This window comes from Stegodyphus dumicola, chromosome 11 (genome assembly GCF_044657685.1).
Source record: "Stegodyphus dumicola isolate Sdum_Otavi_A_Nest chromosome 11, ASM4465768v1".
NCBI lineage: Eukaryota > Metazoa > Arthropoda > Arachnida > Araneae > Eresidae > Stegodyphus > Stegodyphus dumicola.
The window spans coordinates 68,509,627-68,532,719 of NC_140778.1; the positions used below are offsets into that span (position 1 = coordinate 68,509,627).

Sequence of the window (23,093 nt, forward strand, 5' to 3'; positions counted from 1 at the left end):
GGAAACAACTCCCACTTAAAAGATTCAAGAACTTTACGAGTGACATTTGCCGTGTGGGGCCGGGCGTTGTCGTGAATCAACAAGATCTTAGAGCTCAACATTCCTCTGCGCTTGTTTTGAATTGCTCTTCTGAGTTTTTGGAGAGTTTGGCAATACCTTTGAGAGTTTATTGTAGTGCCTCTTTCCAGGAAGTCCACCAAAATTACACCTTTTCTGTCCCAAAAAACAGTCGCCATCATCTTCCTTGCCGACATTGTTTGCATGCATTTCTTGGGTTTTTGGGGAGAACTTGTGTGCCCCCACTGCATTGATTGCAATTTCGTTTCACAGTTCACATGTTTCACCCATGTTTCGTCACCAGTAACGATGCGATCGAGTAAAGAGTCACCATCCTTATGGTAAGCGTCCAAAAAGTTCAACGCTGCAGCCATTCGCTGATTTTTGTGGTCCTCTGTCAAGATTTTTGGAATCCATCTTGCACAAAACTTGTGGTAACCAAGCTTTTCACTGATGATTTCGTGCAACAAACTTCGCGAAATTTGTGGAAAACTCAAAGAAAGTTCCGTTATTGTGAAATTTCGATTTTCACGGACTTTAGCATCGACTTTTTCGAGAAGTTCGGCGGTCACTATGCTGGGTCTCCCACTTCGATCTTCGTCGTGAACATTGGTTCGGCCATTTTGAAATCTTATGACCCACTGACGCACTCCACCTTCAGTGATAATGTTGTCCCCATACACTTCACGAAGCTGCCGATAGATTTCTATCGGTTTACAGTTTTTTGCAGTCAGAAACCTTATTACTCAGCGCACCTCGCGGGATTTTCAATTAACGCAGACATTTCAAACTGTCACAGTATCTGAACAGAGCACAGCACGAACCTCTCACTAGCACGGCTAGATGCAGACTGAGCTGCGCAACGCTCTGACCCCAAGATGGCCGCGCTAGCCCCGCCCCTAGCGGACACAGACGGAAACGTAATCTACTTCCTAGATGGCCCTCGTACATTTTAATAAGTTTATTTTGGGGATACAGGTTGTTAATTAAATATAATGATGGTTGAAGATATTCTTCTAAAGGACAACTAAAAATTCAGTTATTTTATGAAGGATAGTTTTTGAAAAAAATTATAATAAATATGTTTTGTGTTCTATTTAATTTATTTTATTAAAGTACAAGTATTTATCCTGTGGAGCAAGTATCATTTCTAATGTGTTATTTATATTGTAAAAATTCTTTTGTGTGTTGCATATTTTCCATGTATGCATTCTAAAACACGATTGACATATCAAGGAGTTTGAGTTTTGTTTTTTGACATATCAAGTTGTGACAAAATTTGGTAGATGTATACGTGCACTTAATGGCAGAATAAAAGAAAAGGTTAGTTCCAGAAAAATTGGATTCTTTATTTTAGAAAACTATACAAAATGAGTAATTCAGTAAGGCATTGATCTGCTTATAGTTTAAGGCTCTTGGCACATCTACTTCTTTTGTGTGTTGGATGGTGTCCAGCACCAGATGGTGTCCCGTGAAATTTCTTTCTAGCTATCATGTTAATTTCTGGATTGGTTAGGCTAGCATTCTAGATTGGTTAGGGTATTTTCCCATGAACCCCAAAATATGCTGCATGGAGATAGGTCTAACAATCTAAAAGTAGTTAATGGGCTGCAATTAAAAAAGAAAAAAAAATTTAATAAAACAAAATAATTTTTCCTAATAACTAAAGTGAGCAAAGATTAGTACACGTTTGTCAAAACATGCATATACTTTTTTATATTACCAGAGACTAGTATGAACTGTAAGTGCTCATCAATCAGTCTGATTCTTTTGTTAGATTTATTAAGTTTTAAATGCGGAAAAAACCGTTCACATATAATATTCCCAAACAAAGTGCTTTTATTTTTATTACAAAAAATCATAACTGAGGGTATTTGTCAAAAAAAGTGCAAAAAAAAGATTTATGAAATGCAACTTTAAATTTTTGAATAAGATATTATATTGTGTAAATTAATTAGCTTCATCTGTAAATTTTTATGGGCATTACTTAACATTCATTTATAATGGCAATGAAAATAATGTAAAATTGGACTAAAAATGATTTAGAAACTTAAATCTTACCCAAATTCTTGCCATAATAATTAATGTCATAATGATGGCAATTAATTTACTGGAAATCTATTCTCAAGCTGTGTAAAATTGCTTTAATGGTTTCATGAGGCCTCCAGACCAGCAATTTGAGACCACTTTCGTAAGTCACTATCAAAGGAATGAGGTTATCACAAGAAAGTGGATTCTAGACTTTAATTCCCTGTATGTTCATTGTACACCTGTATGGCATGCAGCAGTAAAGGTATATCTGAGCACTGAACTGGGTGTTTCCAATCACATCTACACTGGTCATCAGAACTCAGTTCAAAACAGAAACTCATCACTGAAGAAATTGTGTCCAGTTAGTGCAATTCCATGTTGCTTGAGCTCAACACTACTGCATTCGCATCAAGGGTGTGCATTGGTGAGGGATAAAAGCATAACAGGCAGTATAAGCATACATACTATTGAGTTAGTTGTCAGTGCTGCTAGCATTCATTCATATGGAGGGTTGCACATCAGATCTTGATAAAGACAAAATGAGTGCTTCAGGAGCCATTCTGAAAATCAGTTTGCCTTCCAGTTCTTTTGTCACCCTAGATCGACTGCTGCCTGCCATTATTTACCCACTCCTGTCAACATCATGTAATTGCCACATCTCTCTACCTAGTTATTGAGCTATTTTTTATATCTCCATCCTGCATTCCCTTGGTCTCATGCTTAGATTCTGTCATATTAGGACCTGTGCTTATAATGATTGCACTTCAGAAAGGCAGTGTTCTATTTAAAGTGGGTAGCTGCACTTAAAATCTAATGTAAATTTTGCCTTTGAAAATCAAGTTTTGCTGATTAATACACCATCAATGTGTTCTGATTTGATGTGTTGGAGCTCTGGCTAATTATTCATTGGATGTAAATTTTAATCATTTGCATGTTAACTTGAATGGTACTTGCACACTGCATTTTATTGCATTCAGATTATTTTTTATAGGTGCATCAATTTTAAGTTTTAGATCATATAATGTAGGCTAAAAATTTGTTACTGATTCTATAATGTCTTGATATGTATCATATGTTAATAGTGTTAGTTATGTTTTCACATTACTTTATTCATAGGGTACAAGTCAGTATTTATCATTTGCTGCATTGTCTAAACTGTTTGCTGCTAGTGTTACTTATCCATATCAAGTCATAAGAGCAAGGCTGCAAGATCAGTATAAGGAGTATTCAGGAGTACTTGAAGTTATTAAAAGGACGTGGAGGTAAGCTATTTTTTAACATGAATTTTGTTGTATGTATATTTTTTATCAGTAATACTATTTAAAATTAGGCTATATGTTCACTTCCACGCCTATCGAATTAATTTCCACCTTTTTGTTGCCCTGCTTTGGCAACACGCTTTTGAGATTTGTCGTTCATAGAATTCGGTCGCTAAAAGCGTAGCTGGCGTGTAACGGTTATAATTCTTATTTTATAGCTTATCTGTATAGTGTTGAATTATTACTAAATGTTTACATATGAATGGTTTATTATTAAATGTATTCAGTGTGATTTAAATAGACCAAGAGTCATTGAATTTATTAAGGATATTTAAAATCTAAACGACATCATCCATTTTGGTGCCATTCTAACACAGGAACGTAAACACCGTCCTTGCCTGCCGATATGGGCCAATTTTGCAAAATTTCTGTGTGACATGTGTCAGTGGTAGTGCTTTTAAGTAAACAATGTTTAAGATAGTGTGCAAAGTGTTGAAAATGAAATACAGTAGAACCTTGATTATCCAAGGCAATTGAGACTGTGATCACCTCAAGTAATCAAAAACTGGGTTAATAGAGACTTAATTTTGAATCATGCCCGTTTTTCTTTCCACAAGGTTTTCTGAAATTTTGATATTTAAAAAGCAAGTGCACAAATATTACAAATCATATTTGAACAAAATATTTTGTTAACGAACAATAATTTCTTTTAATTAAACATATAATCCATGTAAGATTTTACTTCCTGGCAAAAAGATTTGTGAAACAATTGAAATAAAAAAAAAACCCATGAAAATTCGTGCGGCTTGTGAAATCTTATTAAGTTTCTTTCATACATATTTACAGAAGAATTTTTGAAAAAAAATTAATACCCTATTTTATAGTTCTATAATTATGTTAGCAGTTATCTTTCTGTCAATAAAAGATTTATAGGAGAAGCATCAGAGCATTGCTTTAAAAATTAAAGAACTTGGTTTCAACATGGCTGATTTTTCAGCTTATTATATTCACACATTGCTGCTTCATTATCATCTTCAGCATCTCTCTCATTACTTCAATTGTTATTGTCCTCAGGATTTATGGCACAGGTGATATCTTCATCTTCCAAAACTTTGTTTTGCTATTTTCTACAGTTATCAGTGGCGTAGCTAGGGTGGGGCAAGGGGGGACATCTGTCCCTGGGCACAACATCCAGAAGGCGCCAAATTGATGCTACAAATTTTAGAAAGAAACGTTTTCCATTCTTGTAACACAGAATGTGGCGCAAAATCATTAGTTGTCCCCAGGCACCGTAAACCTTAGCTACGCCTCTGACAGTTATCTGTTTCAAAATCCCGTCTTCAAAGCTATCTTCACATCTTTTGAAACGTGCTTCAAAATTTATTGTCATTTGGTGTCCGTGCATTAGTGTAGCTCCTGTCTTTAACTCATGGAAATCGTATCTTTTATCCTGATGCACCATAGGAAGATCACTAAATAACTCATCACTGGTAAGGAAGGCCAAATGATCAATTGCTGATAAAAGAAATTGTGATATTAGTGATTTTCATTATATCAGAAATGATATTACTGTGTTTTCCCATTGATTTCTTGAAGCTGGTTGCAGATCCAGCTAACAGAGACCTTGAATGATAAATAAATCTCTCTCCTTGTCTTGTTTTTAGATATAGATGTAAGCACAAAGATGCACATATATATATATATACATTCATATGGGGGTTGTTCTGTTCTTCCAAAGAGAATTTAATCCTAGCAACTGTACCATCAATGGTAATGTCCATATTTCCTTTCAGTTGGAGCTTAAGTTGCTATTGATAAATATTAATACTGCTTTAAAAAAAATCCATGTTCTAAACTTTCGGTAAGTTGTCGCAGAACCCAAGGAACATATAAATAAGGAATTATTGTTATTGGAGTTTTCATGTACATGACTCTTATGCTAATGGGTACAATGAGATTTATTTGTATCTTTGATCATATTTTAAAATGAAGAGATTTGCTTAATATCTGCAAATAGCTATGGTCAAAACCCAAAGATTAATGCAAGGCAGAAGATCACTGATTGAATTATGATCAGAAAACTCAGAAGTACGGAGATGCAAATGACTGCTGCATCGATTGCAGGTTAAGCGAACCTGTATGTATGACCAACCATTATGCATGCCCTGTGCAAAGATATTTATTTCTGCAGGTCTCTAATAATTATATGTTTACACTGAGATGTTAAATAGTGTTGACTGGAACAGAAACTGCTAAAAATATACAAGAGAGATATAGAAATAGGTGATACAGTGGAATAAGTCAATTTTCATTGTATTTGCCCCTTCTGGTTTGTGTGTTCATTTAGAGCAGCAGTGCTTAACTTTTCTTCTGTTGCACACCCCTTAATGAGACACTATAATTATACAGTTCTCCTTAGAAACCTGTGATCCCTTGAACTCATTCAGTATCCTCATAATATATCTTACAGAGCTTTAATTTTAATACCACAAAATTGATAAATTGCAATAAATAAAGTCAGAAAAGTATAAGTTGTTCTTTTTCAGAGAACATTAATTTTGAGACTTTTTTAAAGGAATTTTCATTGATAGGATCTGAAATCCAATAGTCCTTACTTTGTTTTAGCAAATAATGCATAAATGACTCTTGGAAGCCTTTTAAGTGCTTTTTATGCTATCTATGACTTCGTTTGTAACTTCAAACTAACAGAAAAATAAATTTTTTAATAACTAACAGAAAAATAAATTTTTTTTTCTGACAAGAATTTGTAAAGTGCCTTTTGGTGTAATTTATTTTCAGTTCATCATTACTAGAAATCTAACTTTTTCAGTTTATTGAGCCTAGCATCAGTTTCATTAGATGCTTTGAAAACAATTATGGAATTGTTTAGTAAACCTAAGCTCAGTTTATTTTACTTCTGAAAAAAATAAGATAGTTATGCAAGTTATTGAAGCTCACTGTGCATTTTCAAGCTCGTTTGAAAAAGAGGTTTCCCGAAACTTGCTTGGCACAAATGCCATACCGAAACTGTTTGGTGGGGCTAGCTGCAACTTATTACATTCTTTTTAACTCTTTCTGGCATGCTACCTTTAAAAGTTGAAATTTCAACAACAACAAAAAATTTTGTAAAGATAACACTTACCATTTTAATTTTGTGAATGTGCCCGAGACAGGCTCACTGACTCACTGATTGAACAGAACTTCAAAAAGAGTGCGAAAACAGGCATTGCTGGGAATCATGTAATTAAAAAACGTAATAGAGTAAAAGATTTTGCCTGCAATTAAAAAACACTAGATTCCGTTTACAGTAGCAGATTTAGCATTACCCAGGTTGCACCACAGGGAGACCTGCTACTTTATATCCTCCCAAAAGCACTTCTTCACATAATGATTACATGCATATAAATGAAAAAAAGCCCTCTGTGATCCATTTGCAAATTAATTAAAAATCAGAAAAAATAAACTAGTAAATCTACAATTAAGAAAATATAAACTGTCAAAACGTAAAGCTAACAAAACTTCTTTCAATGAAAGTGAGAGAAAAAAGGAGAACTGGTCTAGTGAAAATCAAAGAGTTAACTGATAAAATTACTCCTAACCTTCATAAAAACACCCCAACAATTCCTTAGTTGATAACCAAACCTCTCCTCCAAAAAAAAAACCAAAAACAGAGACAAGGAAAAGAAAACAGGAGGAAACGCAGCTGTGTGCTCACCTTCCTGTTGTGAATGGACTTGCTGAAGAAAATTCTGCAGTGAAACAGCAATACAGTTGTTGGTCTGGTGTTTCAGTGATCTCACTATGGGCACAACAGATGTTGGTCATTCAGTTTTAGGCAATATATAGTAATTATATAGTAAAAATTTAAAAATAATATAGAATAAAAAGATCAGTATACAGCCAAGAAAATAACATACAAGTTTCTTTTCAAACAATTCTTTTTATATCCTAAAAAAAAAAAAAAAAAGGGGGGGGGTCTTTAAAAACTAAACATGGCTAAAATGTATGGACTGGTTTGTATTGTGCTGCCATCCAGCATTAATAAAGAAGGTTAAAAGTAACCTATAAAACCCTATCAATTTTTCTGTGTGTACAGAGTGAATTTTTTTGGTTGTGCCCAGATTGAGCCAACTGTGCTGGAAAGGGTTAAATACACTTTGAATAGTAACTTTCATATCAGAATTAATCAAATTAATTCTTTTTCTAATCACCGTCAAATTTAAATTTTCTTAACACTTTGAATTTATCAGCATTTATTTCCTCCCTTTACTGATAATTTTTTCATATACTCCTAACTCTACCATCATGTACCCCCAAGAGTATGCATACCAACAGTTAAGAATGTCTCATTTAGAGGGATCACCAGGGTAAGCCTGCTCTGTTGACTGCTTTAACCCCTTAAGGAGCAACGGCAGGAGAACAAAGCGCAGTCACGGGACTGGACCCGCTGAAATGCATCGTCACCACTGGCCCGTCCATTTTCAGCGGTTAAGCCTAATTTTACAAAAAAAAAAGAAAAAGAAAAAGAAAAGTCGTATTAAATCAGCATTTGGATATTACGACTTCAATTTTTTAAGTTGCGTATTTAATATACTTGTTTGTAATGTGTATTAATATAAAGAATATCACATTAATAGAAATAAAGTAAACAAGAAAAATACTAAAATCATTACTGTACACACAGAAATATGTACTATAAACATGAAAAAAAATTACAAATAAGAAATTTAAAAAAAAACTAAACAAGAATTACCTGTAGGTAATTAAAGTTCAATTTAAAAATTCTGCTGTGTGTGAAATAATTCGAAACAAGGATCAACACACTGTCCTACATTGCATATTTCGCATTCAAAATACGTCGTTTGCTTTTGTTTTTTCTTTGTTTTAGCGCAGACAACGCATCTTCTCCTACTTTTATTATGTTTTCCGTCAAGGTAAATTTTCGGAAACTGACTTCCAGTTAGATGGAAATGTAGAGTGTTGGTGATTTTGGACAAATTTTTATGTTTTTAAATAAGGTCTCCTAGCCATGGCTAACACAATGAAACTGAATATAATCCCAACACATGTCCCAAAACTTGTTCAAAAGACACTCAAAAATGTTTCATCCTCGAACCCTGTGTGACGTCAGGTTTATATTAGAAAACTTCCTGTTTCTTCCTGTTTCGAAAACAGCGTCCACGATGACCGGAAAGTGATCAAGGAAAGACCTCCACTGGCGAGATATTCATTACTGATCACATCAATCTATACATTATATATAATTACATTATATGTAAAGTAAATGCATTATATTCCAAAATATAATGCCTGTGTCATTATATATAATGGCCATTCAGGGCATTACATATTAAACCATCTTTCCTGAGAAATGCGAGCAAGGCGCATTATGCGTCGAGAAAGCTGGTAGTCTTTCCCCTTCTGTAATAATGTTGTAATGTTACTTAACCAAGAAAGCTTGAGTTTCAAAATAAATAGAAAAAAAAGGGGGAAAGAAAATCCTAACGAAATAAACAAAAACGCCTGTGCCCCTTTAATTCACAGGCGCACCGCACTTATAAAGAGCCGTCATTTCCAGTTTGTTTATTTCAATAAATCTCTCAAAACCAGAAGCACAAAACAGAAACTAATGCCAGTACAGGAAGGTGAAATGCCATATTAATCAACCTATGTGAAAACAATTGCCGCTTAGCTCTATTTCCTGCCTCTTAAAAATTCAAATAAATTGTTCCATTTTAATGTCACGTATACGCGAAGCTGGACTTTTAGGAGCAGAATCATTGTGTCACGTATATGGGACACTGGGGTGGTAGGAGTGGAATTGTTGCGTCGTGTATACGGGACGCTGGTCCTGAACTGGTTAAATGGAGATGTGTTTTAGGATGTCATATTAAGAAATTCATTGAGACCACCTGACCTACTAGAATTCAGAGACATCTGGAAATCCAACTAGACGAGCTGCTTTCATCAACTAGATACATAGCTTCCAACTGTCCCACATTTACTGGAAGACTTCCAGTTTTTCATCACATCTCCTGGTTTTTAATTTTTAGCCTTTATCAAGGAAAGTATTTTTCAGCAATTAGTGGAACTTAAATTAAGCAGGTGTCATGTATCCACCCCTAATGATTTTCCGCATAATTTTTCACACTAACTTTTATTTGATCTGAATCGTCTTTATATTCTTCAGGCATCTTTTGAGAACTTTTTGTGAAGAATCAGCCAATTGTTTAGTCTAGTAATATTTGTATATTATTTTACTTCAGCATATGGAAAATTGTTGAGTATATCCACACAATAATAAGTATATTAATTATTAATTTTATTTTCATCATGTTTAAAAATACTCTAGTAAACTAAAGCTTCCTTTCCATGCACAGTGTTTTCTGAGTATAAAAGTGTAAGAAAATTACAAAGTGAAACTAGCCAAAGAACGCAAAATTTTAAACATATAGTTAAATGTTAATATATTTAACAGTAAAATAGTATTATAAATAGTTGTGCAACCTGAATTATCTATTCTAAAGTGAATTTAATTATCAGAGTTCTTTTGAAATGCTACTGGTTTGGAACTTCCAGTTATGTCATATTTCAAGGTTGAAAAGTATGTAGATACTGTTTCCTGATCAGAGTGGAATCTTCTGTCCCCTGTTGGTAAATTAAATGTGATCTTCTGTTGGTTTTCAAATTTTCTCTACCCTCTAAATCAGTGGTTCTCAACATTTTTTGTCTCAGACACACCTTTCAGCATTGCCATATGATCATTCCTCCTCTTCCTTTCCTAAACTTGAAAAAAAAGAGTATTTATTTAAATTTCGATAATTTTTTATGTTTCATAAATTAAACAAGAAAAATCATAGAAAATATTGATAACTACCAAAACTTGAAGAAAAGTAGTTTTTTATGTTCATAAACTAAGTACTTAACAGGTAAATAAAAGAATGACCATATTCTGCCTGAAACTATGAAACTCCCCCTGGTTGACAACTGTTGCTGTAAATGCATGTAATATTCATAATTTTTAATCTTTCTGAAATATTAGAAAACATTTTTAAACAAAAAAATTCTTTATATAATACAAAGATAAAGAAAGTGATGTTCTCATTTTAATCAGGAGCTCTGTTTTCTCTGAAATAATATTGATATAAAGTAGATGGCATTGTTGTGATGCTAGTAATAAATGCATAATTTTGTAAAAAATAGAAACTTATGGGTTTGAATTTATCCAATCCTTAAATACTACTAAAACATGTAGTGATTTAAATTTTTTTTCAGTTGATGACACACTTAAATGAACTCTTAGGGTTTTGTAACAGATTGATTGAGATTTTAATTGTTATTATGTAGGACCTTTTTAAAAGCTGCTGCAAATTTAATAACAGTTGTGTGCATATTTTGTTTGTAGCAGCTCTCCACTTACTTTATTTTCACATAATTCTTTGCTTCCTATATATTTCTATGTTATGTTTCATAAAAAGACACATTTTCTCTCATATGTTTACATTGACTGTTTCTAAAATGGGGCCTCTTTTAAATATTCTGTAGTAATACTGACTGATTGTTTTTGAAATATGTTGCTAGTTTTCTATGAAATTTGCCAAGAACATTGTCATATGTTTCACAAAGCAAGGCATTAGAGTTTGGCAAGTCCAAAATTAAACTAAGTTTTAGATCAAAGCCTTTAAATGACCAGTTTTTTCAGTATATCAAATATTTAATTCATTAAGTGATTTGGAAAGAAAATGAACCTCTGAATATCAGTAAGTCTTTTCATCTAGATTTTAATTAATATAAAAATTAAATTAATATTGTATGTTTTTAAAAATGTGGATTGAGAATATATCAATAAACAAACACTTTTATTAAAGAAAATTCTATTATCTCACTTTCCAAAGTAAATTTTTAATAGTCACTTATTGTTAAGTAGAATAAATTTTTTGTTTTATTCAAAAACTGTCATTTAAAATCAAAATTTAGTTATTTAGTGATATATCGGATAAATTAGAACCGACACTATGTGTAAAGTTTGAAGTCATTTGCTCAACAGTTGTTGATGTAAGTTGAATTTTTCACAAAACAGCATTATTTATATAGTAAATTCATGCTTTAATTTAATAACCTTACAAGGAGCTTATGTAATTATTTAAAAATCTGTAGCATTCACCTGTTCTGTTATATTAAATTTTCTTATAGGCATCAGTTTAGTTCTTATGAAGGTGGTAGTTGATTGCTTAAACAGATAGCTAAATTTCTGTTTGATATGAAAAATTGTATTTAAGGGCTTTTGTTTAATTTCCTTTCATTCGTGAATGTTTTCCTTACATTCCATGAAGGAAAAGTGACTTTTGTAATCTTTAGATTTGCCTGGAGAATTAAAATTTGGAAAAAGAATTCTATTTATCTGGGAAAACATTTCAGTGTCAACAGATCCACAAGAGATGAGGTCATTAGTATAAATTTTAGTTTGTTTTCTGGTCAGAGTTTCTAAAAATTTGCTCTACATTTTAAATCTCACATCGAGAGCTTCAGTTTCTTTTATGCACTTCGCTCCTCAAATAGCTATGATTTGTTTTAGTGTTTTATATAACCTGCTCATGAGACAGGTGCTATGTCTTTATCTTTAGGTATGAAGGTCTTCGGGGGTTTTACAAGGGTTTGCCTGCATACTTCCTCCATGTAACTCCCAACATTTGTATCGTCTTCCTTATTTATGAAAAACTCACCTATACATCTGAACCAGAGAGCATCTTTCCTGAAGAAGACGTTCTATGACCATTACTTTTTAGTAGACATTTTAAAAGCTTTTTGTGGACTATGTAAAATATTGTGTATGCTTGGTATCAGTGAGACTGATACCATGTGATAGGAGTAACTATGTTTTTTCTAGTTAATTCCATGATTTTATGAAACAGGACTTTGTATTTCTTGTGAAAGAAACGGTGATTTTATAAAGGGCTACAAACTGCTAGCCCTATGGATACATACATTTAGTTACATTTTTCATTATTTCATCATTGTTGAATTATATTGTAATTCAAATATAATCATACCGTATAATGTGTTTTATGTATCTAAAATTTTGCATAACAAGATATTTAAAAACTTAAATGTTGTAATAATTTAATGTGTGTACTTTTTTCCTTGTGGCTAGAGTTTTCTACTTTGTAAGAACAGTTAATTTATTTAATCCAAAAATATAAAATGAAAATTGGAAATAAGATAGAAATTTCTATATAGATTTTTCTGTAACTTGAAAAGTAGTTTCATAACAAATTCAGAATTATTCCCCTTTGAAAAATCAGTGTAATTTGTATAGCATATTGAAACAATTTTATTAGTTTGAGAAATTCAGTTCAAACAGTTTTGTGGAAAACATTGTACAGCATATCAGGGAAATGTTTAGGTGAAACTTTAAGGAATATTCATTATAAATCTGAACACGGCTATGATCTATGCTACTTTTAAAGAAGATATTTAGTTTGATTTATTATTGTGTGTTCTAAATTATTTAAAGGTTACTACTGATATATCCAAGTTCTTTTATAATGCAGTCTTTTGTTATGTACTAATTATATAGCATTTAAGTAATGTTGAAGAAGAATTAGTTCTCACATATTTGTAATAACCCTATAATCTTTTAAATATATTTGCAACACTTTGTTTCCATTATTTATTGTGACAGGTGAAGGAGAAACATTCCTTTAGTACTTCCAAAAAAATCATTGTATTTTTTGTAAAGATTTGAGGAACAGTATTATTCTGTACTTCATATTTTTGTATCTTGAATTTTTGTACTGTACTACTTAGTTCAAAGAAAAAATTTTTGTCTCAGAAACAAAATAGATATGCTACCTTTACATTTTATAAGGCGAATTTTTTGAATTACTAAGTAAGTAAAGGAGCTGTAACATAATTTGCAAAGTTGTAATTTTAGGTTATATTTATTTCTTCTTTGATTGGGAATTTTTTGTGATAACTTTTAAATGTCATTTTACCCCACCCATCCAAGCATTAAAAATATAAACATTTTTATTTTATGCATATTGATCTTATGAAATCTGGAAACTTTATTTCTGGTTTTCCCTCGCTATTTTGTAAATTCAGTTTGATAATCGGCTACAATTTATATGATAAAATTGCATAAAATCACTAGTTTAATTATATTGCTATAATATAATTAAATATCTGAATGTACATTAACACATTATCCATATATTTTTTAGCAATAATTTTTATTTCAAGATAAAGCATAAAGTAACTGAACTTGAAAATTTATGTAGTCTTTTAATCATAAGCATAAGCAAAATTTAATGATTACCAATCATTGTTAATTTCATTACAACACAGAAACATAAGTTTCAGGAGAGTTGTGTTATGTTAAGGTACAAAAGGTTTGCTCTTATGCTGTGAAAATAATGATCTTGTTTCAGATTTACACCATTGCAGTTATAATTTAATACTTCTCCATGTCAGACTATATTGTTTCTTTTGTTTTGATTGAAGTGCTTTTTCAGTAAGGAAGAAGTGAAAAAAACCACTTTGCATAATTTTAGAATAAAAGGTATAAAAAGCTATTGCTTAATTTGAAATGGTTATTAGAAATTAAATAATAGGTTTAAAAAATGTGTCTGTATTAAATATTATTCCTGGACATGTACTTTCAATTACATATTTCTTAAAACAAGTTGGCCAGTTTTATGAAAACTGTTTGTATGTGAAGTGAGGGTATTATGTAAATGTGAAATCTTTTCATAAAGTCCCAGCACAGTAAAAGTTCAAATTAGTCCAATGTTCAGTATGCTTTAGTATGTTAAATGCCAAAGTTCCATATTTTTATGTGTGAAATTCCTATACATAATTAATGTTTACATGGGATGAGCTACAAATTATTCCAAGTATTGCCTTATTACAAATGGAATCTTTTGATTTAATTTTTGGTGATATTGAGATTATCTGCATAGTATAAAACTTACCTACCAAAGCAGCTTACTTTCTGTAAGTGAAAGATAAATTTTAATGAGTGCTTTCCTTGAGCCTAACAAAACAGATGAATATGATATGTCAGTCTATGATATGTGAGGAATAACATATGATGAATAACAGTGATTGACTAGTATGTTGGCAGATATTTGGTTGCTATTTGTTTGTACAAATGCTGTCTGGGACACTACTAGATTCCTATTTTAGTCTGACAGCTATATTCCATGTCAAGATTCCGTGCATCACAATGCTGCACCATGCTGGAAAGAATCAAGGCTTCTAGCCATGTTGATAACCTGGACTACACATGCCAGATAAACACATTTGGAGGACAAACAGTCTTCACAGATTCCATACCTTCTAACATGGCATTATATAGCACTGAACTTTTCGCCTCTCCAGCACTTTGCCTTAACAGCCACAAGGAAGAATGCCCATTTCTCAACAGAATCATTCCTTGCCATAAACAAGAATGTTTTGCTTTGCCATTTCCTTTTAAAAGTGACAAAATACTGAAACTTGGATAGAAATACAGATTTTATGAGAAATTTTATTTTATGGTACCTTCTGAATTTTGAGCATAATGCATAGCATCTGCATTTATGAATGAATTTTCTAATTGCAGTTGTAGCTATACTTGGATCATATAAAAGGTAGTTTTTTTTTTTTTTTTTTTCCCCCTCCAGGTTTTCATGAGTGTGAGTGTTAAACTGTTTTCATAAAATTATATATTTTGAAAAACTTTGTCAATGAAATTTTAGTTCTAAGATCAATATTTAAACAAGTAAGAGTGTTTTCTCAGTTGTTGATATCCTCCATATATAGGTAGTAACTAAGAAGTTAATAAGCTTTCATTCTTAACTCGAAATTAAATTATTGAAATCTTAAAGAAATTTAAAACAAATATGCTTGCTCTTCAGATGCTTATCTTCTTTCTGATAAAAATGCTATGTCAGTTATGTAGATTAGAAATATTGTAGATGCAGTGTTTCTCTTTTGTGCTTAGGAATTTCTTTGGGAAAATTTCTCATTAACCATGGGAACTTGATTACCTAAAGAGGTTTCATTTTTTTTTTTTTTTTTTTTTTTTTTTTTTTTTGTTTCAGATAATAAATATAATTGCACCAGAGAGTTTTGTTTAATAGTAAAATCTTTTCTTTTCGTTTGTAAAATATTTTCATCAGTTATTAAAATACAAATGGGTAATGTATTACTTTTAATTTGAGCATTCTGAGTGTGTATAGTTTTGTAAAACGTAACAAGTAGCTATTTATAGGTTATTGATGTCTTTCCTGAAGTTTTCTTATTTGTTAATACATTGTTTTCTTACTGTTTGTTTCATGTTCTGAGGCAGTTTAATAGTGAAACTTTTAAGAGAGAAAGTTGGAAATATTTTTACTATATCTATATGCTTATAATTCAATTCTCTTCCCCCCCCCAATGTCTTTATTACATCTTCATGTTCTACATGTTTTTACTTCGTTATATCTGCTGTAGATTCCATTTTTGTAAGAAGGGGGGGAGAATATATAAAACTGGATCGTCTGATGCCAGTTCGTCCAAGTAATGTAAGCTTAAGAATTAAGGATTTTTCTTGAAGCATTTTGAAAATTTTATAAATTCAGAGTGTTACATTATACTTTAATATTTTTTCTTGGTTATTCATTTTTTAAAATTTTATAAGAGTCTTACAAATGAAAATCTGAAAATTAAAACTTAGGTTATTACTTACCATAACATTTGAAAGCTATTTTAAATCCTATATGTAACTGTACTAAAATGAAAAAAAAAAAAAAAATATGAACCAAGCAAGGAAAGAAATTTTAAAACTTCCATAAAAACCTTGTATGAGTTATTTGTAAGTGTTAGTAGATGTACAAAGATTAGGAGCGTTCTTAAATTTTTATGAATGTATGCAATGCAAAATGTAGTGGCTAGCCTCTTGCTATTAAAACTGCAGGAAACTATTTGTAAGTTTTCTTTGCAGAACGTTAATCCATATTCTGTTACAGGTGACAGATGCTGTAATTATGTACTTAATGGTTTCATAACTAAATGATTTTAAGCACATGCTGTCAGTTTCATTTGTGTGTTTTGGAAGAACAAATTACTGTTTAGACTTGTCATATATCAGAAGAACGAATGAAAATGCCACCTTAATAAATGTTAGAGCTTGCACATTCAGGAGGCTGTATGTAGGGAAGGATTATCTGTTCTTAGCTGTTAAAGAGATTGCTATATGAAAACTGCAGAACTTTTGAAAAAAATCATAATTTTTTTTTAAAATAGTGCAGAAAGTAATAATTTTCTATGGAGTGTGAAAAAGGTGAATGCAGGATTTATTTTCGTAAATTTTGATGAACTTCCAGTTTATTAGTTTCCAAAAGTAAAATAGAAAATTGTATAAAAACTGTTTCAGAATTTAGTATTGACTAGTTTTGCAAATACAAAATATGACTTTTTATATAATCCTCATAAAGGAAAAGGTTAAATTAATAAAACATTTATTTTTCTTTAAGAAATTAAATGTGAAGTTCCTGTCAGTTTCAGGTGTTAACTCATTTGCATCTTGATCTTTTTCTATTTGCTCGTGTTGGCGTCTATTAGCCCAGATAGGAACTAAAGTGTTACAAGGTTCTTTTCTGCTTTGGCATGTCTGACTCTCATCGTTTGCCCATAGATGGACTGAAGTGCTTGGGTTCGTCATATTCAAGGTCATGAATGTGGCATCTCGACTGTTAGCTCGTGTTCCTGGTGTTTTGATATTTAATCATGTTTCTATCTATTAGCACAGGTGGAAAGGGCAGCATAATGAAGCCCCTGTGATCTTGAGGGTATGATGGTGTATCTGTTCTGTAGCAGTCAAACATTATTACTGCCATAGCAAAAGTGCCTTGGATATTGACTGCTGTATGGTGTGAGCATCTGATTTGCAGGTTCTATATTTTTATCTGAGTGCTGCAGGTTCTATATTTTTATCTGAGTGCTGCAGGTTCTATATTTTTATGTGTAAAATTTTTGAAGATATTTCAAAGTATATGTACTGTTTTGTATCAGTTTTCAGTGCATATTTTCAGTTATGTCAATTTTCAATCAAAATTAAGCATTTTCGAAAGTTTGCTGTAAATGTTAGAAGTAGCTTGCTTTCATGAATCAAACCATGCTAGGTAAAATACTGCTACTTAATAATTTTGGCCCCAGGAAATTATTAATGTCTCATATTTCACTCAATTTTGTATATAAAGGTATGGAATCTTTTGCATTTAAAAAAAATTTTAGAAAGGGATTATTTTATTAATAAAGAAATTGAAAACTTACAGTTTAAAAGATTCATCTAATATTTCTTAATGCATCATACACATAGCTGGCAATAGGAATTTTCCCACCTGATGCAATCTCTGTGGATCCTATATTCTGCTGCCTACTACCTTTCTAAATTCTGCTACCAACGCTTGCTTTAAATTCTAAAAGTTTTGCCATTTGTAGATTTTGGTGTTCGGTGTGTTACTAAATTCTAGAAATTCAGCCACATCAGCTCTGTAGCCGTCCTTTACTATATATATTTCATCTTGCTTCTGAATGTTCATATTACTAAAGAAATAAAATTAGCCACTTTTTCTGTACTTTCTAAATGCATTTAGTGTATTTAGAATAACGGAAATCCTTAATTAAATCCAAAAATTATAAAATGAAAGGGAAACGCGTTGAAGAAGGAAACTGAGTACATAAAGAAATTATTCTTCAAAGATATGTGCAGTTATTATTATGTAAATTACCCAATTGTTTGATTTCAACCTTTACTATAATTTCCAATTTCTATTTCCTCATATGATAGAGTTATTGAGCCAGATTAAATTACAATTAAATTGTATAATCTTCGACCACTAGTCCACATTATTAGTTTGAATTTGACTGTTCTTGTTTAATTACGTCACTGTGAGCTGTAATTGATTTTGTTAGCATCAGAACATGCCTTTATGTTCTAAGTTCTTTTTAAATAAGAGGCTTATTTAAACCTTTGTCTGATATTGTAGTTAATTTCAGACATAGCGATAATATGCTTCACGTCTGTTGGGGGTTATTTAACTTTTACCAGATCAATTAAACCCTCATAGGTACATTATGGAGAGATTGATAAGTTAGGAGATGAAGCACGCAGAAACTAGTGAGAGCATTGGTTTGCATATTGAGACAAATCTCTAATTGTTAGAAAAGATGCTTAAAAGAGAAGGAAATCGATATAAACGTTCAAATATGAACAACTATCATAAATGTAAAATATTTAATGCTACTTGATAAATTTGCATATTTTATTTTATTCTCAAACTTATTAACAATTGTGTTAATTCATGTTTAGTAATAATGCGTACTACTTAGGGATCTATTTTATTTTTAGGATGGTATTATAAAAGTGAAATTCAGGCATAGATAATATCTTCCATTGAATTTATTCAGTTCCCGTTTGCTCATAGGTCCTTAATTTTTTTCATTAATGGTCCTTAAAAGTCCTTAAAAGTACTTAATTTACGTGTGCAGAAATGTGTACGAACCCTGTTATTAGTGCTTAATGAACATTTTATTAATTTTGCAGCATACAGACCACATAAAAAATTAAATTTTGTATTTTCAAAACTGTTCCATCTCCAATGCAGAAACTAGTATGATAAACTACTTTCTTATGTTGAAAAACTTTGTAATTCAGTATTTAAGGAAATGAAATCTCTAGTTACCTTTTCCATATACCATGTACATCATTATGTATACAGATATGGAACTTTAAGAAGATGTGTGTTATTCATAACTAAAGTATGTTTTACAATTTGCAATTTAATGCCGCTTTGATTGAAAAAGTTCTATTAGTGGCGAATAAAGTCGGTTGTAAAGTTAAGAGAATAACATTTTTGGTGACAGATTTATTTCATATCTCAGTTTCAAAATAAGAAAAACTGATTTTGAAAGGTTAAAATGAGTTTTGTGGTATGCCAAAAATTAGACCATGAAATATTACTGTATATTTTTTCACTGTTTTGCATGAGAGCATTTGAAATTAAAGTGCATTTTTGGTGTGTGCATGTGTGTGTGTGTGGTATTTCTTACTGTTTTTGTACAGTTGTGTGACTGATCTTTTATATATATATATATATATATATATATATATAATGTGAACTAGCTTGAAAAAAAAAAAAAAGAGTTTAAAAATTTTAGCATTGTTGAGTTTATTAGTATAGAAATAGCATGGAATGATGATTCATTTTATGTGTTACAAAAGAAGCATCTAAAATAAGTTAATGAATTATCCATCTGAAAATATGGTATTTTTTTGTATGTATTTCAAAAATTTTGGTAATCTATATCTGCATTTATATTTGAAGCAATTTCTACAATTATTTAAAATGTACAGTTATTTTTACTGAAGTAGAAAATATAATTTTAATATATTTTGTTTTTAAAGTACAGCTCAAATACTTTGTACAGTATTTGTGAATAATAAAAATATTCAATGCAGTATTATAAATATTTTTTAAAGAAAAAAAAAAATTATTCCAAAATGTGAAGTTGAAAGGAATAAAATAGCAACTGCAAAAAATGAAGGTATTTTATTCAAGTATTAATTTATAAAGCAGTTTTAAGTGAAAATAAACTCGTATACACTTTTTTTCAACATATCATTATATTGGGGGATGAATCTTTATTCCGAAACATTTCTTATGGTCTTTTTTTTTTAAATAAGGGCATAAAAAGTGTCTGGTTGATGGTATTAATTAATTATACATGCTGATTTTCAAATTTAATATAGTGTATGCATGAAATGCTTAATTTTTGCACTTTAAAAACTAACTTGTAATTGGAATTTCCATGTGTATGTATATATACCTGATTATTGATTGTAATAATTAAAATTAATTTAAATTAAAATTTCTCTAAAAGCTATATTAAAAATTTTGTTGTAATTTTATTAAGCTTGTTTTTTGCTGCAAAAAATTTATGTGCATAATAGTTTTCTGCAGAATATGCCTATAAAAAGATTGTTTGATTTGTACATTTATTATGAAATATGCTTGAAAATATTTGTTTTTATATTGAGTAATACCCATTTTTGTTTTCAAGCATATTAAAAATTAAGGTCATAGATAATAGTTTAATTAGCTACATTATTTGCTATTTAGTGTGCCATCAAATTAACAGGCAAATTAGATAGATGCATTTGATGCATACTTTATCACTTATTAATAGTCTTAATAGTAATCTGTATATATCGATTGATCAGAAATAGCCTTTTACATTAATTACATTACAGTAATTGTTTGATTATTGTAAAATATATAGTTTTGGATAAACATAGTTATTACCCATGTTTTTACAAAGTGTTCCAATTTTTTTGGAATGTTTGTTTAGGTATGAAGGTCTTAAAGGTTACTACAAAGGACTTGTGCCAAACTTGCTGAAAGTAACTCCTGCAACAGCTATAACATTTGTTGTTTATGAGAATGTTGATAAAGTCTTGTTAAAAGGAAAAGATTCATTAAAGACATAAACTGATTTATGTAATAAGATTCATAGAAGCACAATTACAAGTATCTAATTAGTTTGCAAATAAAAAAATTTAGTCTCAGGTTTTTGTCATGCTTTCAGATACCTATTACATAATTATCCATTGTTATGCAAAATAATACAGAATATAGTTCATTATTTAATTCTTTTTACAAGTTTTATTTATTTTAAATCTTAAGTTTAATTTTAAAACTGCTTTCTTTAAATATTAGTTATCTGATTCCAAGTATTTTTAGATTATTGAAAATGTTTTGTAGATATCTGTAGATTGTTCAATATGTCCCAAATAAAACAAAACTTAATTTAGTCTCAGATTTTTGTCATGCTTCATTGCAGTGCAGCTCTAACAGCTCACACTAAGTAATCTGTGTTGACTGTAACAGAGCATCAGATGCTTGTAGTTTGGATGCTATTCTGTTTTCCACGTTCTTGTAAAATATTCAACATGAAACTTCTCGCACTTATCATTGAGCATTATTTCACTTTTCAATCTCATAAAACTGTTTCTGAAAGCTAGTTGTTAAGTATTTGGTTGATACATTGTGATGTGAATGTATCGTAAGAAATTTTTTGGTACTTTTCCGTTTCGCCGTTGTAAATGTCGACAAGCAGACTTTATTGCCGACTACATACAGTGTACTCGTAGAAAATGTTAACAAATGTTAGTTCTAAGAATTTTTTATTTTGAAGGCATAAGCATTTTAATATTGTTTAAAATTTTATAAGAAGCTAATAAATAAAGACAATAAATTTGTAAAAGAATATTAATTTAAGAACTTACTACGCTGTCATGGTTCAGCATCCTGATTTGTCGGTTCATGTCATGTGACCCCAAGTGATCTCATCTCATGTGAACTACGCTACAAAAATCTAATTTTCTCAGTAATTATCTATATTAATTTCAAGTTAAATCTTTATTTGGAATACAAGTTTAAATGCAAGAATTATTTCAATTCGTACAAATAGCTTACTCAGAAATTATGTAAAACCACAGTGCTTTACTTTGCTAGTGCATTCTCATTAGAATTGATGCATTTAATCCTTAACTTTGCCTTTTCTATATTTTCGCCTTCGGGTGAGCAGTGTATCCTAATTGACTTAATTACCGTGAATGGACTTAGGGCATAAAATTGAACTGCTACTTGTTTTGAAAATAAGGCGTAAAAGGTTACCAGCGAGGATATTCCATTTGGCACCAGTTGTACCATTATTGCCGACTTTATCGCCTGCGCCAGCAAAACTGAAAAGTACCAATTTTTTTTCATCAAAAATCTGATTGTTGTATTAAAATGTGTATGTAATAATAATAAAATATCATTGTTGTATTTTCTCTGTAAATTTCTCAGTTTTAAGCTTGTGTTTTACTTGGGACGTGATGTATAGTCAGACCAGTATGCTACAGTAATATTTTAATAGAATACACATTAAATTTTATGCAACATCTAGCAAGTATGTTACATCAGATTATTTTAATGTTTCTGATGTACTTTTCGAGCAGATGATTCAGAGCCATGACTCTTGATAGAAAAAATTTATTTCATTATCAGCAATTATCCTAAGTATAGTGATGTCCAAAACTAAATTCCAAAAGACATTTTAAATCAGTTTGTTGATTATTAATAAGCGTCTAAAGGCTTGTCATTTCTGATGCTTTTGTGAGAAAAAGGTATTTCATATTTCCGTTAAGACTTGGGGAGAATCTTATGTAGATAGCCGAATTGCAGGAGTAAAGCGTATTTCCGGCCTCATCTATGAGGACATCACTTCTAGACAGCGGTGAAACAAATACTTTTAATGAAAAGCAGTATTGCAGAAATTTCGATATATAAACAAAATTTAATAAACACTTGCAAAAACCAAAAGTATATAGGCATTTTGATTATATTACATTCTAAACTTTTGAACTGATTATTACACTAAAAAGACACAGAATGCGATAACATCTTAAGTCTTGCATTAAATGCATACACAACGCAAAAATGACGTCAGCGCGAATAATGGATTTCTCTTTCTTAATGAGGTTCTTTACTAACTGTTCAAAGATAGGTAAATTTGAATTAACTAAAGGTACAAAAGTGTGTTTAACAAGTGCTCTTGAAAACTGTCAACAATTCTGACAAAAAGGATCACATGTCTTAGGGAACTATTGATTTTGCATAATTATAGGATACATTAGATTAGCTGTAGCATATATAGGAGTATTCTAAAATATAA

General features: G+C 30.8%; 1 protein-coding gene across 2 annotated transcripts in view; it reads left to right on the top strand.

Moving 5' to 3' along the window:
* Nucleotides 1-20,940, top strand: part of LOC118194518 (solute carrier family 25 member 32-like) — a 64,248-nt gene extending 43,308 nt beyond the window's left edge. Inside the window, exons 6-7 of one of the 2 annotated variants that reach the window (XM_085826803.1) lie at nt 3,205-3,350; nt 11,972-20,940. In XM_085826803.1, the coding sequence (XP_085682929.1) occupies nt 3,205-3,350; nt 11,972-12,119 (294 nt within the window). In that variant the 3' untranslated portion in view covers nt 12,120-20,940. The remainder of the gene's footprint in view (nt 1-3,204; nt 3,351-11,971) is intronic. The other variant, XM_085826805.1, reaches the window with a different exon arrangement.
* Nucleotides 20,941-23,093: the final 2,153 nt, after the last annotated feature.